Source organism: Petromyzon marinus, chromosome 4 (genome assembly GCF_048934315.1).
Source record: "Petromyzon marinus isolate PM22_M1 ecotype Great Lakes invasive population chromosome 4, UKy_Petmar_22M1.pri1.0, whole genome shotgun sequence".
NCBI lineage: Eukaryota > Metazoa > Chordata > Hyperoartia > Petromyzontiformes > Petromyzontidae > Petromyzon > Petromyzon marinus.
Window position 1 is genome coordinate 1,209,984 of NC_133670.1, and position 21,894 is coordinate 1,231,877.

The 21,894-nt window shown below is 41.8% G+C and overlaps 1 protein-coding gene across 3 annotated transcripts in view; it reads left to right on the forward strand.

The window, feature by feature from the left end:
* Nucleotides 1-21,894, forward strand: part of LOC116938848 (E3 ubiquitin-protein ligase rnf213-alpha) — a 142,301-nt gene that overhangs the window by 90,874 nt on the left and 29,533 nt on the right. For all 3 annotated transcript variants that reach the window (XM_076054374.1, XM_032946566.2, XM_076054379.1), the window contains 14 exons: nt 73-192; nt 1,563-1,721; nt 3,392-3,560; nt 3,855-4,037; nt 5,807-5,937; nt 6,282-6,451; nt 7,367-7,582; nt 8,292-8,488; nt 10,556-10,667; nt 12,193-12,293; nt 14,757-14,933; nt 15,831-15,994; nt 17,173-17,269; nt 19,025-19,139. In XM_076054374.1, coding sequence (XP_075910489.1) covers nt 73-192; nt 1,563-1,721; nt 3,392-3,560; nt 3,855-4,037; nt 5,807-5,937; nt 6,282-6,451; nt 7,367-7,582; nt 8,292-8,488; nt 10,556-10,667; nt 12,193-12,293; nt 14,757-14,933; nt 15,831-15,994; nt 17,173-17,269; nt 19,025-19,139 — 2,111 coding nt within the window. The remainder of the gene's footprint in view (nt 1-72; nt 193-1,562; nt 1,722-3,391; nt 3,561-3,854; nt 4,038-5,806; nt 5,938-6,281; nt 6,452-7,366; nt 7,583-8,291; nt 8,489-10,555; nt 10,668-12,192; nt 12,294-14,756; nt 14,934-15,830; nt 15,995-17,172; nt 17,270-19,024; nt 19,140-21,894) is intronic.

The window sequence follows — 21,894 nt, forward strand, 5'->3', positions numbered from 1 at the left end:
TTTTGTTATCATGCAGTATTTTATAATACAAGGGAGAAAGGGAAATGAATCCGACTGCCCATGTCTGCCCAGGCCCGTGGTGGTCCATGCATCTGGATGAGCTGGTGCCACCAGGCTCATTCCTCGTGGACATCAAGTCCCTGTACAGCTCCTCCATCAGCAGCCTCCTCGTCTCCCCCGTGTTGAGCCAAGGTGAAGCTGAGCATGTACAAGTTACATATCATTAATGCTTGTTTACGTGTCATTACATGTTTGCTATGTATGTGTCAGTCGGCACCCTAGACACCCTTACAAATTAGATATTCCACCTCAAGGGGTTACCCAGATGGAACTTTGCTAATGAATAAACAATGAACCATACTGGACCTGCTTCTCCATGGTTAAAACTGCTGCGTGATTCATATTGGTAACTGCATTTCACCATGAGCATGGGGCTTTGTTCACAAAGACAAAGATCCCTCCGATAGCCTGAACAGACAATTGGGGCAAGTGCTGTTAGCGAGCACCTATGAAGGCCAGAATGGCACACAATGGGGTGGGTGGCCAGCACCACGCCCGACCGCCTTTGTCTCCGGAGTGACGATGTTTACACACCACACCAGGTATTAATTTGAGGCTGAGTCGACCTAGGGGAGGCCCAGGATCAGTTCAGATAATCATCACTGGTGTTGGCCATGAGCGGGAATTGAACTCGGGGTGTTGGGTTCATAGCGCAGCGCGCTAACTGCTACACACTACCGCTCCCCATATAGCCAGTTTGTTCACATATCCAGTGTCACATGCACATTTAACCTGGTCGCATTCCAGTTCCACTCTTTGCATGGCTGTCTTTTGAGGGAGAGATACATTTTTCAATCGGCTTACTAGCTTAAACCCTATGGGGGAATATGACACTTGTCTAAATAGATAAAACAAAATGATTGAGAGTACATGAGAGAAAACATTATAGAATGCATTAATTTAGCCAGACTTGGATAGACAAAAGTTGGAAAGTTAAACTCAACGTTTTTCTGCCATAGTCTGTCATACAGAGCACTGTGAGATATCATGCCTATTTAACTTATAACTTTCGTCTTCATTTGCTTGTATAGTTATTTGTACCCAGGCTTCCCTTGCGGAATAAATCATCCATCTGATTGGGCATTTACCTGGCTAAAAAAGGAATATATATGCTGTCGGCAGTATGAAATATGGATAGAGAATCTAAAAGGGGCTGGGTCGATTTGTGACTCAGGCGCCTTTCTGCATGGAGTTTGCATTTTCTCCGCTGTTCTGCATGGGATTCCTCTAGGTTTCCCGGTTTCTTCACGTAAAAAAGAAGTATTTGATGCAACTGGTATTGGCCTAACATCCCAATGCTGAAATATTACCTGCAAATTAGTAATTTGTGATTAGACACAAAAGCAACATTGGCCCTGAATGAAAATAAATGGCAGGACCAACTTGAAAGACTCTTAACACTCAGGGAGGCTTTCAGGGGTAAACATGCGTAAGAATAATACATCTCCTAACAGCATGTGAGAACTTATTAATAACATCTCCTTCCTTATTTATTTAATCAGAGGATGGGCCAGTAGGCCTGGATACAAGATATCTGCTCTCCCTATGCCTGCAACCTGCGGCCGCCATGCTCGAGGACAGGGCAGACAATGTCCAGCGCACCATGGAGAGGATTCCTATCCTCCTCCGTCTGTTCGGAACCCATAGTGGTGAACAGAGTGGTAAGTACTCATGATACTGTGCTATTATCCAGTCGCTGCTCCATACATGGTTGTCTTTACACCGGAATAAATTACACCATTATGAGGTCCTGAAAGTATATTAACTTCACGTGAATGTACTGTTCTGTGTCAATCTACTGCTGGATGAAGACCTACCCATGGCTGTGTCGCTCATGGCATTTTTCACTTCGCTGGACAGTGTGGATTTGGGAAATGGGATGGGGGATGATCCCCCAGGACCAGTTCAGATATCATTGGCTAGCCAATGCTAGGAATCAAACTTAGGTAGCTGGTTTTCCGAGTGCAATGCGCTATATCCTTTGCACCACGGTGCCACTGTGGCGAGATGTTAATTACCTCGCCTTGTATACAAGAGGTTGTGGGTTCCATCCCAATCCTGTATATTTGGAGTTTCCATATTCTCCCAGTGGTTATGTGGATTTCTCTTCAGGTCCTCTGGTCTTTACCTCCACATTTAGAAACGTGTTTAGAGTATTTGGCTGCTATACATTTCAACATAATAAGAACGTCGTTGAGCTTATCATTTGTGTCCAGGTCGATTCTGAAATAGAGTTGAATAGCTCAGTGGGCCTTACCTGGTAAAATAAAAAAAAATAGTTGCAAGGTGGGTCCCGTTCACTGCTGAATCTCGGAGCACACAAGTGGTTCATGTTAATTTTATTTAAAGAGGCATAGTGCCGTTGTTTTTAAAGACATTGTAGTCACCATAGAGAACTGCAGCGACACGACCGCACTCTATGATAGCTGGCGCCAAACTGTGCCAAATGCCCTCCCATACAGCCTTGTAAGAGGCCGTATCGGAATGGAATCGGAAGAAAAACTGATGATGTACACGTCTGCTTCATGGTGGATGTAAATTTTCAGTTGGAATTACACACAACAACCATCGCCCACTACTGGTAGGGTAATGCCTGATTTCACATGTGTAGTGACGCACTCAGAGACACTAGGAGTAGGAGGCACTCTATTTATTAACAGCCTTCACAGTCCATAATAAGCAACTACAGCTTCCAGTCTGGACAGCTGGGAGACTGCCTGAATGACGACGCCGAGGAGGTGAAGACGGTTATGGCGACGACGACTCCAGCAGGACGACTGGATCCCACTCCAGACAACAGCCCCGAGCCTTTGCTCGGGGGTCCCCTTTTATCCTCCCAGCGTCGCCTTGCTCCGCCCCAGCCACGCCCCCCTTCTAGACCCTACTCGCGGGTTCCCGGGCTTACCTCACATGCCCACTCTATCAACCTTTCCCTTACATCCCTCTCTCTGGCTTTTCACGTGACCAGCTGACAGACAGGGCTGCTGTACCTGCAGATCCCCTTCTCTGCCAGCAACCAGCGCTATGCTACGTAGTGACCCATTCCATGTCACTACACATGTTTTAGATGGCGTGATGTAAGTCGCTTTTTTGTTTGAAAAGCACTTTGAAGGCCCTGGAGTAGAGGAGCGCGGCTCTATCAAAAACGAATTATTTTCATACATTTCATAATTACATTTTATTATTTTCTGCACGGAATGATAGGGGAGACTATTTGGATGGAATCATAACTAGTGAATAATCGTAATTGCACTATTGGGATTAATAATGTTGATAAAAAATGTTTTAACCTCTTTTGAGATGTGTAATTGCTGTGGTTCTGATCCTTTAGAAAAGGACCCTTCTGGTCCTGTCTCTGGTGAAGCGGAGTTTGTGACTGCGCTCCAAACGAGGGTGGCTGGGCTCCTGAAGGAGCAGGAGATGCTAATGTTCAGTAATGAGAGCTGGACTTCACGCCAGGCCTCCTCACTAGAGTCCATTCTTCACAACGGAACATTCAGGCAAGTTGTCAACACGTCATTCTACACTTCAACTGAAGACACGCACAAGTTTCAATGCATTCTGTTTATTATTTCACAATGCTTTGTTTGATCTCACAATCATTATTGTATTTTACAGAGAACACCAATAAAATGTATGACTATAGGAGCAAATGCAACTCAATTGCATTATTTATGTAGCTTCTATGCAAAACAGTTGAAGTGATAAATTAATATTGCCAAAGACAAGCATTTATAAAATGATGTTTTTACCATCTGCCGAATGCTGATAATGATCTGTGCACATTGTTTCAGACAAGCGCTATGGCAGCATCTGCAGAAGGTTGTGTCTTCGGCTCTGGCCGGTGTTCTGGCTGCTGTGGACCAGGACAACAACTTGGACCTTCTGGATGAGTCCAAGCAGCCACCTCACATCATTGAATTATGGCTGCAGATCCTAAGCAATGAGAATATCCTCCCGTTCCAGTCCATTGCAAGGTAAGAGCGCAGTGAGCTCAATGTGTTGGTTGTGGTGTTAAATGGTGTGGCCATGCCAGAAGCATAGCCTGTAATTATTATTTAATATTATGCTTGTTTACTCCCGAAAGCCTCAAAGAGTCTCATGACCTTTTCAGGAGAGTCCTGCCAAGTTTTCACAGTAGGGGGCAATATTATTACGTGTAATTCCAATTTAGTAATTTTCAGGAAGTTTTTCAGCATTGGTATGTATTGGCGAATACATGTTACATTGTGTGTGCATTTGAATTATGGGAGGAAACCGGAGAACCAGGATAAAACCCGTGTAGAACAGGGGGAGAGAACGTACAAATTTTACAGAGAAAGAGTTGGATATTGAATCCAGGCCCTTTTTGCCGTGAGGCACAAGTGTTACCACTGTTATGCCTATCGTGCATCAAGACCATGTTTATAAGCAGGATGCCATTAACCTTGAACATCACTCAACCTCATTTAGCCATTTCACTGGAGTACAAATTGAAAGATTTCAAATGCTGTGAACGTGTGTTACATTAACATGGGGATGCTGCCCTGTTGTGATGGTTAGAAAATTCCACTGATTCAATCTACTGGCAGTGGAAGGTTAAACAATGGTCAAGTTTATTATATCCCTCTGCCTCTCAGGCTCTATTTCAGCTGGTAAGGCCCATTTAGTTCAACAGCTATTTTACACGGACGACAACAGCCCAAGACTGTCGACAGTGGTGGAAATTTCAGGACATTGCATGGTGGGAATGTGCAAACTAACAAGAACAAAAAAATATATTTACACGGAACCCTGGCCAGGTCTTATAGCAAACATGGTAAACAATAAATAGTGCTTTCGACAAGTAAAAAACAGTGTCAAAGTATCGTGTGACAGACATGTGTAAATACACCGTGTATACAGCCTCAGTTACAACTGAGCTTGTAGTATTCATCATGGTCGAAGTTTGCCGGGGGGGGGGGGGCACGGGGAGGGCAATGCCCCCCTCCCCTAACTGGGCACCTTTATTAATTTATTTTCATTATTTAACAATTAAGATTTAATATACATACATTTATTCTTAATGTGAGGGACAAAGCGAACCCCTGCTCGCCTAAATATAGAAGTCAAACTCTGCCTATGGGATTCATAGCAATTGCGGCATAGGTAATTCTGCAGCATGGTATTAGCACACGTGGCTAGATAAGGTAAATGTGGAACATTAAGATTGGTAACAAGAACGTTCTTAATTTGGATGCTGCTCAAGAAAAGGCCCTGGAACCAGTCTTGAGTTATTGAACTTAGTCATGGTCAACAGGCCTGTGCTATGCATAACAAACCATACATTAATTTGGAGTGATTTAAGCTCATGTTGTGTATGATTAATTGGTGATGTAATTTAAACTGTCTAATATTTAGAAATGTCTTTTGAAGTCAGAATCTATCAGAGATGTGGCATTACTGTGAATGAGAGAAACTGTCCAGGATCTAGAATTGATGTGGATAATAGTTTTGTGTTGGGATTGTTTGGGCGAAATGCATTGTTCTTCGGAATTTGAATGATAACAGTCTATAGTGCTACACTATAATACTATATTTTAGAAACAAGGTTTTAATATGTTCTGTAATTTATTGATGACTGATATTCTTCAACAAACGCTGCCAAGTGCTATTACCGTCCATATTTTTTGTCCATAATGAGAATATTCAAGTTGCCTGTGACAAGCGACCATACCGCTGATCAGAGCGCTTGAGGTACTCGCTGTGTTCTGTGACGCTCTCACAGGGAGGCGAACGTGCAGATTCCCGTTCCTCGTTCAACGGACGCAGGACTGCCAAGACACTCAGAGCTCCCATTCAGCTGGTTGTTCTATGAGTCAATCCAAACTCTGTGGATCAAGATCCAGGACCACCAAGGCAATGGCCGAACACATTATATTAAAACATTGTTCACTACATTTGGCACAATGTAGCATAGAGCAAAATATAAAAGTATTAGCTTTCCTCGAAATTTTCCCGGGATGGTGATGGCTGCACAGAGGCATCTGTATAGATGAGCCCAAAGGTTAATGTCATTGGCAATTTTTGTTTGTACAGTAAATTAAAAATGCATTATAATTTAACCCATCCATTCCTTTTTTTTAAATCAGGGAAACACTGACTTATTATAGAATGGCCATATGCAGAGTATGTTTTATATGTCATGGCTGTAGGCCATGTTTAACTTGGGAAATGTGTGACCCTCCCCTGGCTTCCTGCAGAAACGCTGGGCTCCTGCCCAGAGAAGATGTTGCAGAGGCAGTTTGACTCGACTCCGCTTGGCCAGCTGCTTGCCTCTCTGCCTGGAGACTGCTCAGAGGATATCCTCACTCGCTACAGCAATGATTTTGTGTGCATGGCCTTCCAGCCACGGAGACAAGAGGAACTCAAGGTGACTGAGAAGTTGGAAGTGCCAGAGTTATTTATAAGATTAGGCCATTGTGTGCTAATTTAATAGCTTGCATGAAGCAATTGTTCAGAAGTCATATGTTGCTCTGTGGCTACAATGACCCACATCTCCCTTGCAAAATATGTAACAAATCTGGACAGGTTGTCAGTCAAATTATTTACATTTTTTTAACTGAACAACATTGCAGCTATGGCTTGGAAACCATTTCTCCCACTCCTCTTGGGATTTTTGATTAGTTTTAGTTTTGAGGATTGAGGGTAAGGTAAATGCCTTCAGAGTTTTTGCGTGTACACTGAATCTTAGAAATATGAATATTTTAAAACATGGATTAGGGTGACGTAGGAAAAGATCAGCGACCAATCTGAGTTCTATTTTCGGCTACAGCTAACATCAGTGGTGAGCGATATCTGAACTGGTCCTCTTATTTGCAATATATGTTCATCATTCTCCTTGCTTGATCATGGGGGTGACTGTGTAATGCATTGTGTGCCTGTGTGGGAGCTGAGCTGCGGTGATGAGATGTTATCTCCTTCACCTGGTACGCAGGAGGTTGTGGGTTTGATCCCAACCCTGAGACGTGTATATTAAGAATTTGCACGTTCTCATGATCACGTTCATTTTTCTCTGGATCCTCCACTTTCCCCCCCCACATTAAGAAACATGCCTTTATAGTATTTGGCTGCTATAAATTTCTACATGATAAGCCACTTTGTTGAGCTATCATTTGTGGCCAGGTCACTTCTGAAAAAGAGCGAATAACTAAAAACTTAAACTATTTTTTATTTTACCTGGTAAGGCCCATTTATCTATATAGCCTAGTGGGATTTACCTGGTAAATAACATAGTTTAGTTTAGAAATATCTGCACTAACCCATTGCCTGTGTTTATAATGCATAGCTGCTGAGCTCGGCCCTCATTCGTGCCATCCACTGGGTTCACCACGAAGAGGAGCAGCGGTCGTCTGTTCCACCCGTGGTTTGGCTGCATGTGGTGGCCACTCGCGCGCGCACCCGCCTTGACTGCTTCTGCCAGCTGGCCCGGATTCTTCCGGATATCCTGACCCAGCTATGCTGGAACACGGACCTAACGGCGGCACTCCCGCATCAGGAAATGGTATGGAGAGTGTGGGCTGTAACTGATCCATGCGAATGGCATTGATGTCATGTGGAACTGATGCATGAAATGGTTTGCTGTCTATTCTAGATTTAAAGCTTTCGTGACTGCAAGGATCCATACTCTTTGGTTCCTCGCACACAGCTTAAAGGTCGCGGTCTGAGCGTGGCTGTGTTTCACTCCAGCGCTGTCCTCGAGACAGCCTGGTCCCTTCACCTGATGAAGGCCGCTTGTGTTGTGGCCGAAACGTCGTGGTTTTTGTTGTTTTATTTTTTACCTACGTGACTTTACCGAATAGAACCAAAGAGTATGGTTTGCTGTCTGTCAAAGCAGTTTTTATTTTATTGTGGTCATTGTAATGTTTTTAATTCAACATTTTACATGTAAAGCTTGTTTTGATCATTTTTATCCTAGAATTGTGATTATTATACTGATTTATATGAGGCCAATGTATGTTTTTGCAGATTTCTTCTACAGCTGTCTTCATTGTAATGATCTAACAAGCTGTGGAAAATTGCTTCTAAATCGATGCAATAAGCACATCTTAAAAGTATGGGCTCAATGATTCATTGAGCAATGCTGTTATGAATATTACTTTTGTGTTATCTTATATTTATAATTGGAAGCTATGGACTATGTTTTTTAGGTTTATTTTCAATATGACTATGTGAATGGTTCACCTCCACCTTGTTGGTGGGTGTTGCTATAGGTCCTGGATTTAGATGCAGTGCAGGCGTGCCTGGAGCTCCTCCAGCCACGCCAAGAAAAACTACAGCAGCGTGAACAACTGTGGCAATGGAGCCAGCAGGTAACGTCCTTAAAGCCGGTGGTCAACTCCTGCATTGCTGCCCTGGCCAACTCACCGAGGGGCACTGAGGCCATCACAGCGAGTCTACAGAAGATGCGGTGCGTCTTGGCTCGCACGCACACATCACGATACACTTTGCGAGCGACAAGGTAGAGCCTCGCAGCAAGAAGGGCCTCGGTTCAATTCCCAACTTGAGTGCCTGTGTCTCTGTGAAGTTTATATGTTCTCTCCCTGCCATGCATGCGTTTCCCCTGGGTTCTCCCAATTTCCCCCCAAAGATAAAAACAAATGCATTGCAACTAGTATTGGCCAAACATCCCAATGTTAAAGATTTACCTGCAAATGACTAAATGAGCATTACACATAGCAATATTGCCCCCTACTGCAAAAACTTGACAGGACCTCTCGTGAAAAATTGCCTTGAGACTGTGAGGCTTCCATGGGTAAACAAGTGTAATACCAAGAATAATATTAAACGTTTAATGTACAATAGCATGCTGACCATGGATCAGAATCATTCAGACTGACATAGGAAATTTAAGAAAAGTTGTAAAGTGTGCAGAGAATGACGGTGAAAAAATGTACACATGGATCAGGAGACACACAATCAAAGACATCGTATTGACAAAGAGAGTAAATGGGCTGGAGCAGGACACATCGCTAGATGGGATGATGGCCGATGGGCGAGAATGGAGATGGAATGGCAGCCAAGGGAGAAAATGTGTCCAAGAGGATGACCACCAAGAAGATGGAAAAAATAGATTATGTAGGAGTGAGATGGATGGTAGTAGCAGTTGACCATGAGGAATAAGGATGGCATGGGGAGGCGTTAATTCAGCAGTGGATATACACTGGTTGATGATATGTCTGGAAATCAATCTACAGTCATGAGTGTCTCCCTGCTGTAATGAGCTACAGGGGCTCATTTCCATTGGTAATCTGAGCCAGTGGTAGTTTCCACATTTCCCTGCTGGAGACCAGTTCGTCCACAAGATGCCCTTCTTGACTTCTGACAGTGGGGCACACTTTCTTGTCCCCGGAGGGTTGTTAGGCTAAACTACAGTAATACCCATATTTTTATGAACCTTCGCCATAATGTGCTCAACTTATTGACAGCCAATCCCGTTTTGCGTACTATGGTACCTAGCCATAACGTACCCGAGATTTACGAACTTTACTAAGGCCCACATCTTTTACGTCGCACGGCAACATTCGGACGCCAGATGGCGCCCAAGCGTTAGCGTCCCTGACTACAGTCGTCTCTTTCATGTACTCTACTAATATATTTGTTCCCACATACCATATTCATGGTGACTTTTTACACAAGTGTAAACTATTTGTACATGATAAACATCTAATAATGCATATAGTGTAATAGATAAGGTCATATATCTTATATCAATAATATCTACAGGAGACCCTTGAATATGTCAAGGGTTAAGTTCTTGGAAAGTTCCATGAAAGCCAAAACTGCAATATTCAATAATTAAGCATTACCTAAATAATGGGGTAAGGTAAACGGCAACCAACTAAATGATTTGAAATGATTGAAGTATACATGTAAAACCCCTATACAAAGAACATTCTTAGACAATAAATAGGATAAATACTGAATAAATACTGTACTTACCGATGATGATCCAAAGCTGGTGTGTGTGTTTGTCTGCGAGTGGGGAGCGGTAGTGCTTGGGTTAGCTTGCTGCGCTACGAATCCGGCGACCCAAGTTCGATTCCTGCTCACGGCCAACACCAGTGACGATTATTTTAACCCTCTGTTTAGATACTGTACCAGATTGTGATCCACCATCCATTCTTTTTGCGTCGATTTAAGTACTTGTGATTTACATTCTGGTTTTCAGGAACGCATCTTGGGCGTAAACTGGGGTATGCCTGTATTTCATTTGAGATACGAACTTGTAATCTTCTGATTACAAATAGAATGGAGTACCTCAGCAATACCAATTCCAGCCAGATGAGAGTAATTTACATTGGTAAATTATGGAAAGGATGGTGATGAAAATATTATTCCAGAAAAGTTATTGTTTTTTCCTCTGACAAAAATGGCACTCATTAATTGAAAATAAATGAATGACTTTCATGTTGTATATGTGTCTATCTGAAAACGACTTTTACAATCGCATTAAAGCAGTGATAATGTCCTGCAGGAGCCAATGGAGACACTTGCTGGTGGTCCACATGTATACGGACCGTTTGAGTGACATCACCGATCCAAAAATCTTCGGCGTGATAGTCAAACATTTATTTCTTCTTTGGAAGGTAACCTTTACATTTTCATAAAGTTACGTGTGTTCTGTATGAATGTATTCACAAAACTGCAGGCTCGTTGTAATTGGTAATACCATATTGAAAATATCCTAAATCTGCCTTTTACCCACTTGCTTAGTGTCACGTGTTTCAGATTGATTAACACCAACGCTATAGTAAAATGTGGTGTGATGTTTGGTGCTGACCAGACCTTGTTGGCCTTGCAGATATTCATCAAGTTGTGCGTAGGAGAATCTGTAACATTAATTTAATCTCTGTTGCTTGTGTAAGGACAGTGCATGGTTTAGTGGGCTTGGGGGATGGTCGTGGTAACAGGGGAAGGAATGGTCACACGAGGTGACTGTGCGGAGCAACCGAACAAAGCTGGGAGAGAAGGGGCTCGGCCGGGGGCAGGGCTTGGCCACGCGAAAGGGGATATAAGGAAAAGGCTGAGAGGGGTTCGGGGCTGTTTGGGGAACGAGGTCCGAATCGTCATGGGGATCGTCGTCGCAGGGATAGTCGTTATCTACATCGTTGTGGTCGTCGCTGTTACGGTCGCCGTCATCATCTGTATCGACATTGGTGTGGACGGCTACACCGACGTCTTGCTATATAGAACGTCGTGTAGCAGTTACATCTCACCTGTTACATCTGCCAGCGATACTGAATAAATACAACTATTGGGCAACGTCTCCGGGTGCTACATTACACTTGTAATGGGTTCACATGACTCCTGCAGTTACTAGACGTGCTACGTTCACCACAAAAGTAATAGGTTTTTACCCTTTTATCTGGCACCAAAACTGACACCTTTATACAAGGGATCATGTTTGCATTAACCACAACACAAGCAGTCAAAATGCAAACAAAAAGACAACTCTGATAATGATATGCACTGTCCTTGAAATTGATTGGTTTCAAGGACAGTGCATATCATTATCAGAGTTGTCTCTTTTTGTTTGCATTGATTGCTTGTGTTGTGGTTATTGCAAACATGATCCCTTGTATAAAGGTGTCAGTTTTGGTGCCAGATAAAAGGGTAAAAACCTATTACTATATCTTGCTACTGGAAAAAGAGGTCTCATAATGTAAATGTTCACCACAATGTTAAAAAACATTTTTATTATTGAATCAAATCGTTAAAATACATTGACAAGCAAGGAGGTGAACCATTACATTCCAGTTTATCCGATGGAAAACAAACCAGCATCATCTCGGTATTATTGTCTGAAGTGAGTTCAAATATCGCTTTTATTTTATGTTTGATGGTCTTATCAATAACAATTTAGAATTTAAATCTTCATAAATCATTGTAACGTACAGGGCTTGACTGACATCATGATGATTTTGCTGAAACAGCGTTGGAGAGTGCCCCCCATGTTTGCTATGGAGACATGGGCTCGTTTTTGACAAAAGTCAAATATTTTCCAACCCATAAATTAGCTCCATAAGGTTCCTTTAATGATTTAATGTTTGAAGGCAATCTCATAATCTAAGATGTAGGCGACAATGTAAACGTGTTTTTTTTTGTCAACAGATTTTGCAAGTTGATTCTGACCTCTCGAAACAAAAGCCAATGCAATGCATCATTAACTTGTTGAAAAATTGCAACAATCAATCCAGCACCCTTTACTTCAGGTAAGTTCTATCGTCATGTAATTTAAAAGTATATACCATTTTTATGTTATCTGATTTGCTACAATTGTAATTATATATATGTTCACTAGACTCGATTTTCCGCTTGCGGTTTATCTGATTTGCTGATTAAGTGCGAACCTGAGATTTTGACATAAATTAACAACTCATGGATTTTCCCTTCAGCTCGAATTAATCATCTAAAAACAGTTATACATTTTTGTTCTTGGAAATGTGTATTTTGTGGTTTCGGCATAGAGATTCGCGAAATATGGATATTTTTGGATTATCTGCGATTTTGAATTATCCGCAGCCGTCCCCGTCATTAGCGCGGATAATCGAGAGTCTACTGTGTTTATCATTGAACTCAAGGTTATATGTTACACTAATATAAATAAAAGGAACATTTTGATTTAAAGCTTTCGTGACTGCAGGGATTCATATTCTTGGTTCTTTCGGTAAAGTCACGTAGAAGGGAAACAATAAAATAATCCCTCACAAATAGTCAACAACATAGTTTTCTCGTAAATTTGTACAAGTAAACATGTTCCTTTAAATATTCTTGGTTCTTTCGGTAAAGTCACGTAGAAGGGAAACAATAAAATAATAAAAATATTTTTATTAAATTTATTTTATTGTTTCGGAAAAGTCACGTAGAAGGGAAACAAAATAAAAATAATAAAAAAACATGTATTTTATTTTATTGTTTCCCTTCTACGTGACTTTACCGAAAGAACCAAGAATATTTAAAGGAACATGTTTACTTGTACAAATTTATGAGAAAACTATGTTGTTGACTCTATTTGTGAGGGATTGTTGCAATGTGTTGTGAAAGTCACTCTGAAAGGCATAAAAATGTAACAATAGCCATATATTTATGATGGTAAGAATCCGGAACACCAGCAATTGAGATGCTGGGTGTATTCTGCGTAAATAATTACATTTAAAAAATAATTCTTTCTCATTAATTACTTGATTATACATTTCCATGTGTGTGCAATTGGTGTAGATTGATACAAATTATTACATAGCATGAGAATAGGTTTTCCCCTTTTTTCTGGCAACAAAACAGGTGTGTTAAGACGTTAAAACACCAAACTGAAACCTTTTACAAGGAATCATGTCTGCATTACCACAATACTTGTGGTCAGAATTCAAACAAAAAACATACTCTGATAATATATGTGTAGTGGGTTCGAATTAGGTGCACACATACAGCTTGGAGGCAACACTATTTATTAGAACAGTAAATAATATAACACTGTACATAAGGTGGTGACCACCTTCCTCAACTCACTAACACTATACAGCGTGACCCAGGTAGGCAACGGGCTTTTGGCGTCCTCTGGTCTAACACCGTTTGGTGTTTTAACATCTTAACACCTGTTTTGTTGCCAGAAAAAAGGGAAAACCTATTCTCATATTTTGGTACTGGCAAAGGAGGTCCCATGATATTACATAGCATCTTTGTCACTTGGATTGGCAAAACTGTCAAACCCTAAGGAAACACTACATTACAGTAAAACCTGTGAATATCTGAAACATATGGCAATCTACTTCCTTATAAATGTGGAAAGCATTACCACTGTGACCTCGATGCCCTTTAGCTGGGAAAATGTCTTGGACTTGAGGACATTATCACTCCAGGGTTATTTTCATTTACAAGGCTATTGCCTGTAGATCTGCTCATTATTTTTATGACCTGTCATTACCATTAGACAATCCAAAAATCTGTGACGTGCATATGATTGTCTATTAAATAGTTCCCATATTGTGCATACAGTTTGGATTAAAAGCATTTCATGTAGCTGCACCAATGTTTTGGAACCACCGAGTTGCATCTCTTAGCTTCTCCATTCTGACATCTCCGTCCTCATTTACACTGACTTGATTGATGTCACAAAAGTTTAAGTTGATTTTATAGCTTTATTTTGGTGATTTTGAAAACGTTTTGGTTTAGCCATGTTTGTTTTTTGTAGTACAGAGTTAGCCTGATAACTTTAATCTACATTGTCTTATGGTTGTTAGTGTTTGACTTGCATCCCACTGGGATTTTTTGCACACAGCGTTGAAATACGGTGTTTTTTTCTGGAAGACTTTGCTGTTTTTTCCAGGATTTTTCTGTTGCGTGTAGTCACTTTAAGATGTTTCTTGTTCATGTTTTGTTGCGGTTGCGGTTGCACCCGAGTCAAGAGCCGCATGGCTCGCAGGGCTATACCTAATGAATGAAAACTGAAACTGAAGTGTGAATATAATTTGACATCAAAATTTATATTATTTAATTTGCTTTTGTTTTTTTTATTTGTAATTGGGAAATGCTTTGATATTGTCTGCCAGCCAAGTCGCTCTCGAAAAAATCTCTTCTTAGCTCAGTGGGCTTTACTTAGGAAATAAACTTCTGATTCTGATTATCAGCGTTGTTATGAAAGCACGAGAGGGAAAGCTGTGGGTCGACGTGTTTTTCAGGGGTGGAGTCAAGGAATGTCGGCTGTGCCGAGAGGAGATCACGGATCCTGCAGCACTGCCCTGTGAGCACGTGTTCTGCATGAAATGCCTGCGCATGAAGTTAGAAATGCGTAATACCTGCCCTACATGCCAACAGGAGACGTCACTAGACCAGATTGTCCGCACTGAGCATGTCAGGTAAGACCAGCCCTGCCCTGCATTGATATTCACTGACCTTTCTAAAGAGAAGCAAGCGTCTCCACCCTGTTATGCATAAAGTTTGACTTTCATGTATTCCTCTTGGCTCTCTGACTATTGAAAACAATGCATGCCATTTATGTTTCAATGAGCATGTGAATGCAAGCCAGTTTATTCAATCGTCTATTAATGTCTGTACTCCACAGATAGTTTTGCTGTCATAAAATACGAAAAATTGCATCGTTGGTAATGCTCACTTTTGTGTTACCCAAGACACTCTCGTAAATTAGTTTATCCTGGTATCTTGAGTTCTCACATGATTAAACAAATAAACTTGATAGGTTTGCATCGCACTGTGACCAGTATCTAACAGAGAGGGTCCTTACCGATAAACATCTGGCAGTTTACCAGCATTAGTTCAAGCAAGCCTGGCTGATGATGAGACTGATGATGAGACACTGAATATATTCAGTGTCTCATCGTCAGTCAGGCCTGCTTGAACTAATGCTGGTTCAATACAAGCAAACCCTGGCCTAGTGTTGATATATATCAACACTAGACAAGGGTTTGCTTGTATTGAACCGATGTAGAGAGAAATATATGTGGAGGTGTATTGTTATAATACTAATAAATCCAACGTTCGTTATACTGCTTGTTTTCTATCGAATATCGAGGTATTACAGTAATCGAATCATGGGGGGTGGGGTCTGGTTGGTTGAGAGTGTGCGTTGCTCTCATTGGCTGAACGAATGATGGGGGCAGGTATGCTTTCTCTGGCAGTGTTAAGTCGTGTTTTGATAAAAAAATAATTCAATAACGAATCCGCGTTCTATGGGGTTGCGCTAAGTGAGGTCTGCCTGCAATGATGTTCAATACACTGATGTGTTCTGTATCCAGGCACATCGTCGAGCAGCACAGTGGATTCAGGAAGCGACTGACTTCATTCTTCGTGGACATTGTGGCCCAATTCTGCTTTGGATCTGGAGACCCTCCATCTCAAGAAGTCATTCAAATGCTGCTTGATCTATTGTTCAGAGATCCCAGCGAGGGACAAGATATTGGTAAGCAGCACACTACTTTTGTAATATATACAAACTTTTCAAGTAATGTGTAGTGACTTGTAACGTCGCTACCGTGCGGGTCTACACACACACACACACGACATCACTACGTGTGCATGCGGGAATGACGTCACGGCCGGGTCGGGGGGTCTGGAGGCCATGGGTCAGTACCACGGGGGTTGTGTGAGGCTGTGGCACTCTGGCTGAACCCGACTGGATACGTGACCGGATCAAGGTGGGGGCCGGGGGCACCTTGGGGGCCACGTGGACAGAAGAAGAGCCTTCTCGAGAGTTCTCGAAGGTGGGCATGGCCGGGGTGTGGCCTGGACACGCCGAGGCGCATATAAGCGGCCTCCGCACCTGGTGCGGGGCTGCTCGGGTCCGGGATGAAGATGCCCGTGAAGACGCCTCATGAAGAGAAGAGTCAAGCCTCAAGTCAGCGTGGCCAAGCAGTAGCCCTCCTGGCTTGGTCATGCTAGTTGTATCAGAGTGTCAGTGTTAGCAAGTGTTAGCGGGTGTTAGTGTGTGTTAGCGAGGATAGGTCGGTGGTCACCACCCTATGTGCAGTGTTATCACATGTTGAGTAAATAAATAGTGTTGCCTCCCTAATTCAGTGTGTGCGCCTCTATCGAACCATTTCAAATGTGTGCATGACTGCAACAGATATATCCAGCTTGAATTTATACCACTGGCCCAGGGCTGTAAAAAGGAGATGAGCACTGCCCTAATGCTCATTTGAGCAGGGAATTGGTTTGACTTGAGTTTGTTATTTTCCATAGTTTGACAGGTATGAAATTCCTGTTTTATATTTAATATTATGTTATCTACATTTGATGAGAAACATAATAATATAGTCTCTTTAACATGAACAACGATTGTAGTAATGTCTTTAGCAATAATTGAAGCAACTGCTGATTTAAAAATCACATGGACAAATTCTTACAATTGTATACACAACACACAGGTGCAAGAGTTCCGAATGTATGTATGCATGTTGAACTTCTCTCGCACCGTACATAGCCAACCATGCTAATCGGAGGTGCATCATGAACTTATGAAATTGTGTGAACTTACGAAGTGAATTATATGATGTATCCTTCGATTTGCATCTCCATGGTCCCTGATATACCTTTTTTACATGCGGTGTATTTTCAAGTTTTGCCTTTGCGTGTCTTTAGGAAAAAGCAAGACGCGGGGATTGTCCCCATTTGAGGAATGTATGGACCCCAACCCAGTGATCCGTTCCCTTCTACTGAAGCTGCTTCTAGGCTACAGGTGAAGGCATGCGGTTACAGACCTACCTTTGCAATGCATATTATAGCATAGCTTGATTTAGAATTTTTACGAGTTGGAAAGGTGCTGCATTATGGGTTTTTTTGGCATTAACTAAACCATTGTTGTACATAACGGCCAATGCATTATTCTTTACAGTCGCTGCTATACAGTGAGGGAAAAAAGTATTTGATCCCCTGCTGATTTTGTACATTTGCCCACTGACAAAGAAATGATCAGTCTATAATTTTAATGGTAGGTTTATTTGAACAGTGAGAGACAGAATAACAACAAGAAAATCCAGAAAAACGCATGTCAAAAATGTTATGAATTGATTTGCATTTTAATGAGGGAAATAAGTATTTGACCCCTCTGCAAAACATGACTTAGTACTTGGTGGCAAAACCCTTGTTGGCAATCACAGAGGTGAGATAGATGTTTCTTGTAGTTGGCCACCAGGTTTGCACACATCTCAGGAGGGATTTTGTCCCACTCCTCTTTGCAGATCTTCTCCAAGTCATTAAGGTTTCGAAGCTGACGTTTGGCAACTCGAACCTTCAGCTCCCATAGAAAAATCTGTGGAGGGAGCTGAAGGTTCGAGTTGCCAAACGTCAGCCTTGAAACATTAATTACTTGGAGAAGATCTGCAAAGAGGAGTGGGACAAAATCCCTCCTGAGATGTGTGCAAACCTGGTGGCCAACTACAAGAAACGTCTGACCTCTGTGATTGCCAACAAGGGTTTTGCCACCAAGTACTAAGTCATGTTTTGCAGAGGAGTCAAATACTTATTTCCCTCATTAAAATGCAAATTAATTTATAACATTTTTGACATGTGTTTTTCTGGATTTTCTTGTTGTTATTCTGTCTGTCACTGTTCAAATAAACCTACCATTAAAATTATAGACTGATCATTTCTTTGTCAGTGGGCAAACGTACAAAATCAGCAGAGGATCAAATACTTTTTTCCCTCACTGTATATCTACGGGACCCTTTTGCCAGTATATAAATGATTAAAAGGAGTATAGGCTTTACCCTGTCTGACAATAAAACAGGTGTTAAGATGTTCAAAGACCAAATAGATACCTATTGCAAGGCATCAAGTCTGCATTAACCACACATACTTGTGGCAAAACATGCAAACAAACATGCTCTGAAAATGTATATGCTTTGTCTTTGAAACTAATTGACCTAAACCGGAGACAGCTTTATGGCCTTGTCTCACCAGTATTAGGCCAGAGAATGCTAAAAGGCAAACAGTACAAATGCAATGCAAGTATCAAAGCATTATTATCTCGGGTTGAGCAGTTAAATCTATAGGAACGTTTTGCCAGTATTAAAATGATAGTTCTAGTCTAACTCCAAATTTGAAATTGCCCACATATACGTTGTAAAAAATTATATTCATGTACCAATGACCCACACTTACACTTTGGAAGACTTCCATCAGAAGTGTTCTAACATGGTTACTTGAAAGTTTTTCAGTTGTAATTTTTAATATGTTGTGGCACTTCGAGATGCGCTGCATGGGAGGTGCATTTAAAATATTAAATTTTTAAATGAAGATGATGACTTTATCAAATGCTTTGTGTTTGGAAGCATGTGCCGTTACATTAGTGTCATGGCTAAATTTCCCACGCATGGATGAAGGTGATTATTTTCAATAGTGTACTCTTGCTTAATCACACAACAATGTATTCGTTCTACTCAGAACAGTGTGATGAAACCTGCATGACCTTTGCTATTTGTCTTGAAAAAAGATTTGAAGATGTAAGGCAGTACTTGGACACCTACTTGCACAAAATGGGTGAAGCTACCAGCTTGGAGCAGGGAGACCAGGAGGAGCTGTGTTACATGGTCATCCGCTGCATTGAGGTAGGCATTGACCTGCCTTGCCAACTCACTACATGTGTAGTGTAATAGCACCGGCTGGTGGACAGCAGCGGCAACTTTGGTGGACAGATAGTACACACGCCGGTGAGGGCGTGCACGGGGTGTAGGCAGAGAGAGGAACTAGAGTAAGGGTCACGGAGGACCCCGTCTGGAAGCCCCTGGAACCTGCTAGCGGGTTCGAGAAGGGAGGCGCGGTCAGGGCGGAGCTAGGCCGCGCTGGTAGCATAAAAGGAGCCGAGAGCGAGGGGGCTCGAGGCTGCCGGTTCTGGGAATGGACTCATCTCGTCGTTGATGTCGTTTCGTCGCTGTCGTTGCCAAACGTCTCCGCTAGATATTGCGCTATGAAGGATAGTAGTTGGCTATCTCAGTCAGCGCCGTCAGTGTTAGACGGCTTGTGTTGTGTACAGGCTAGGCTAAGCTCTTGTGGCGAGTGTGCGGACGACACCGTGAAAGTTGTTCATAAAGAAAGTGCCTCCTAGAAACTCTGTCTCTGAATCGTTGACACTTCACATGCACAACCGTGGCTTAGCGTTCTTACCTGGTTAAATACAAGAAGTCAGAGATTTTGAGAGTAAAGGCAGACCTCTTCGAACGTGGGGGGTTACTTTCCTGGAAAATGTGGTGTTGGGAAAAACCGTGTTTGACAAATAATAGACCTCGTGGGAAAAAGTGTTGTGTTCCTCGATCTGAAATTATCACGCCCTCTCTCTTTGTTTAACTAATTCTTCATGATCTCCATCATTGTTTTTCTACGAAAGCAGGGGTCGGCAACCAAAATAACAAGAGCCATTTTTTAAAAATTCAGTAAACAACTCACTCAATATTTCAAGAGCCGCGAATGCATGTGCATACAAGACGGTCCTTAATAAATAACGTCACGAAGCAGTCCATGAAGAGCTAATACTAAAGGATGTTGAGTCGCTCTCCATTTCTGGTGTGTGTGCCACCATCATCATCATCACGATCCGTGAGCAAATAGCCCGTAGTTATCCACTGCACATTTCGTAATTTGTTTCCACTTTTCTCTACACAATTCTCTTGATCTGTATCCCTATACAAATCGCTACTAGACTCAGTCCATCTCTTTTTTGTTTCTTTATCCATCAAGATCTTACCATCCTTGCCTTTTATCGCTGTTTACCTTGGTTTCCACTTCATATTTGTGCTCTTGACTAGTTTGTACACCTCCCTGGTCTTGTATTCTTCAGTGTAGTATTCAGTGCTGCGACATTGTTTTTTCAGCCATTCCTGCTTTTCCATTCTTGCTGATGTCCTTTCCTCATTGCATAGCTTTAATACTTAGTCGCCATCGCATTTAATTTCTTTATCTTCAGCCTTATTTTTCTCTTTTCCTGTGATAGTTCTAAGAATTTCTCAGTTATCCATTTTTCTTTGGGTTTTACTACTAAGGGTATTATTGTTTTCTACTGCTTTCTCCACTATCTTCAGTGCTAATGCCTTGCTGCCTATGCTAAGGTGTTCTATATTTGCTGCTCTGATTCTCCTCGATATTTCCTCTTTATATTTCCTCCAACGCCTATTTATCTCCCCCGTTCCTGTCTATCGCATTTCTGCCAGTCCGAGGATGTCATACCTGTGTACCTTTCAGTTTAATTTCTTAGCAGCTCTAACTTTCGTGTTGCCCATCGTGTTCTCACATCCCATGTCCCTACTGTGATCTCTTCATTCGCCATTCTCAGCCTCTTCATTGCGTCGGAATGTGGCTGCTTTGTTTCCTGATGGTATCGTAGCTGCTGCTGCTACGTTCCAGTAACTACATTTTCGATCCAATCCCGGTTACTTGATTGGGGACGCGGACTTTGTTGACCCGGGCAACGTCCGAGCCGGTATCCTTCTTCTGTGGCCGTCATGTGCATTAGATTCCTTTCTTATTTTTTCTTCACGGCTGAAGTATCAGGACCATTTCGCCCAATCCTCTTTTTTATCTTCCATTTTTACTTCATATGTACTTGTAGTCCACTCGCTTATACATTTTGCCATAAAAAAGTCGACTGTGAGGTCCATTAAAAATAATGCGAATGCATATTCTTAGCTCTTTCGGTAAAGTCACGTTGAAGGTTCTTTGTAAGCCATCTGGCTACCATGAGAGATTCGTTCATGAGGCTGTCCACATGTACAAGCATAGAGACAATTTCAACCGAGAAGATGGATTCTGGCTTAGCAATCATTGGAAAGATTTGATTAACCATTTCAGGTCTTAATTGATTGTTCACGTTTACAGTGGCTTTCAGACAGCATAGATTAATTTTTCGTCTCCCCCCCTCCTCTTTTCAGAACATAGATGGACTAGTCCTTCTAAATAAACTGCCAAATCGCTGCACGTGGCGCTGATGTTTTTTATAAATAAATACACCGTTAAATTTTTTTTTTAAATTAATGCAAACCGACACACCTGATGATGACCGTTTGTGTTATGGTCGAAACGTCGTGAGAATTTTTATTGTTTTATATATATTTTATTACTTTATTGTTTCCCTTCAACGTGACTTTACCGAAAGAGCTAAGAATATTAATTACTGCAGTCACGAAAGCTTTAAATCAAAATTTAATGCGAATGCAATGAAGGAAAGTGTTGCGGCTCGTGCTCCCCAGGGTGCTAAATTATAACTGTGCATTATCAAACACCTGCATCTCCCGTGGAGTCCTCCTCCTGAATTCCTTACCATTACCACCACCTCCATCGTCGTCAAATCATCAAAAGTAATGAAAAAGCACA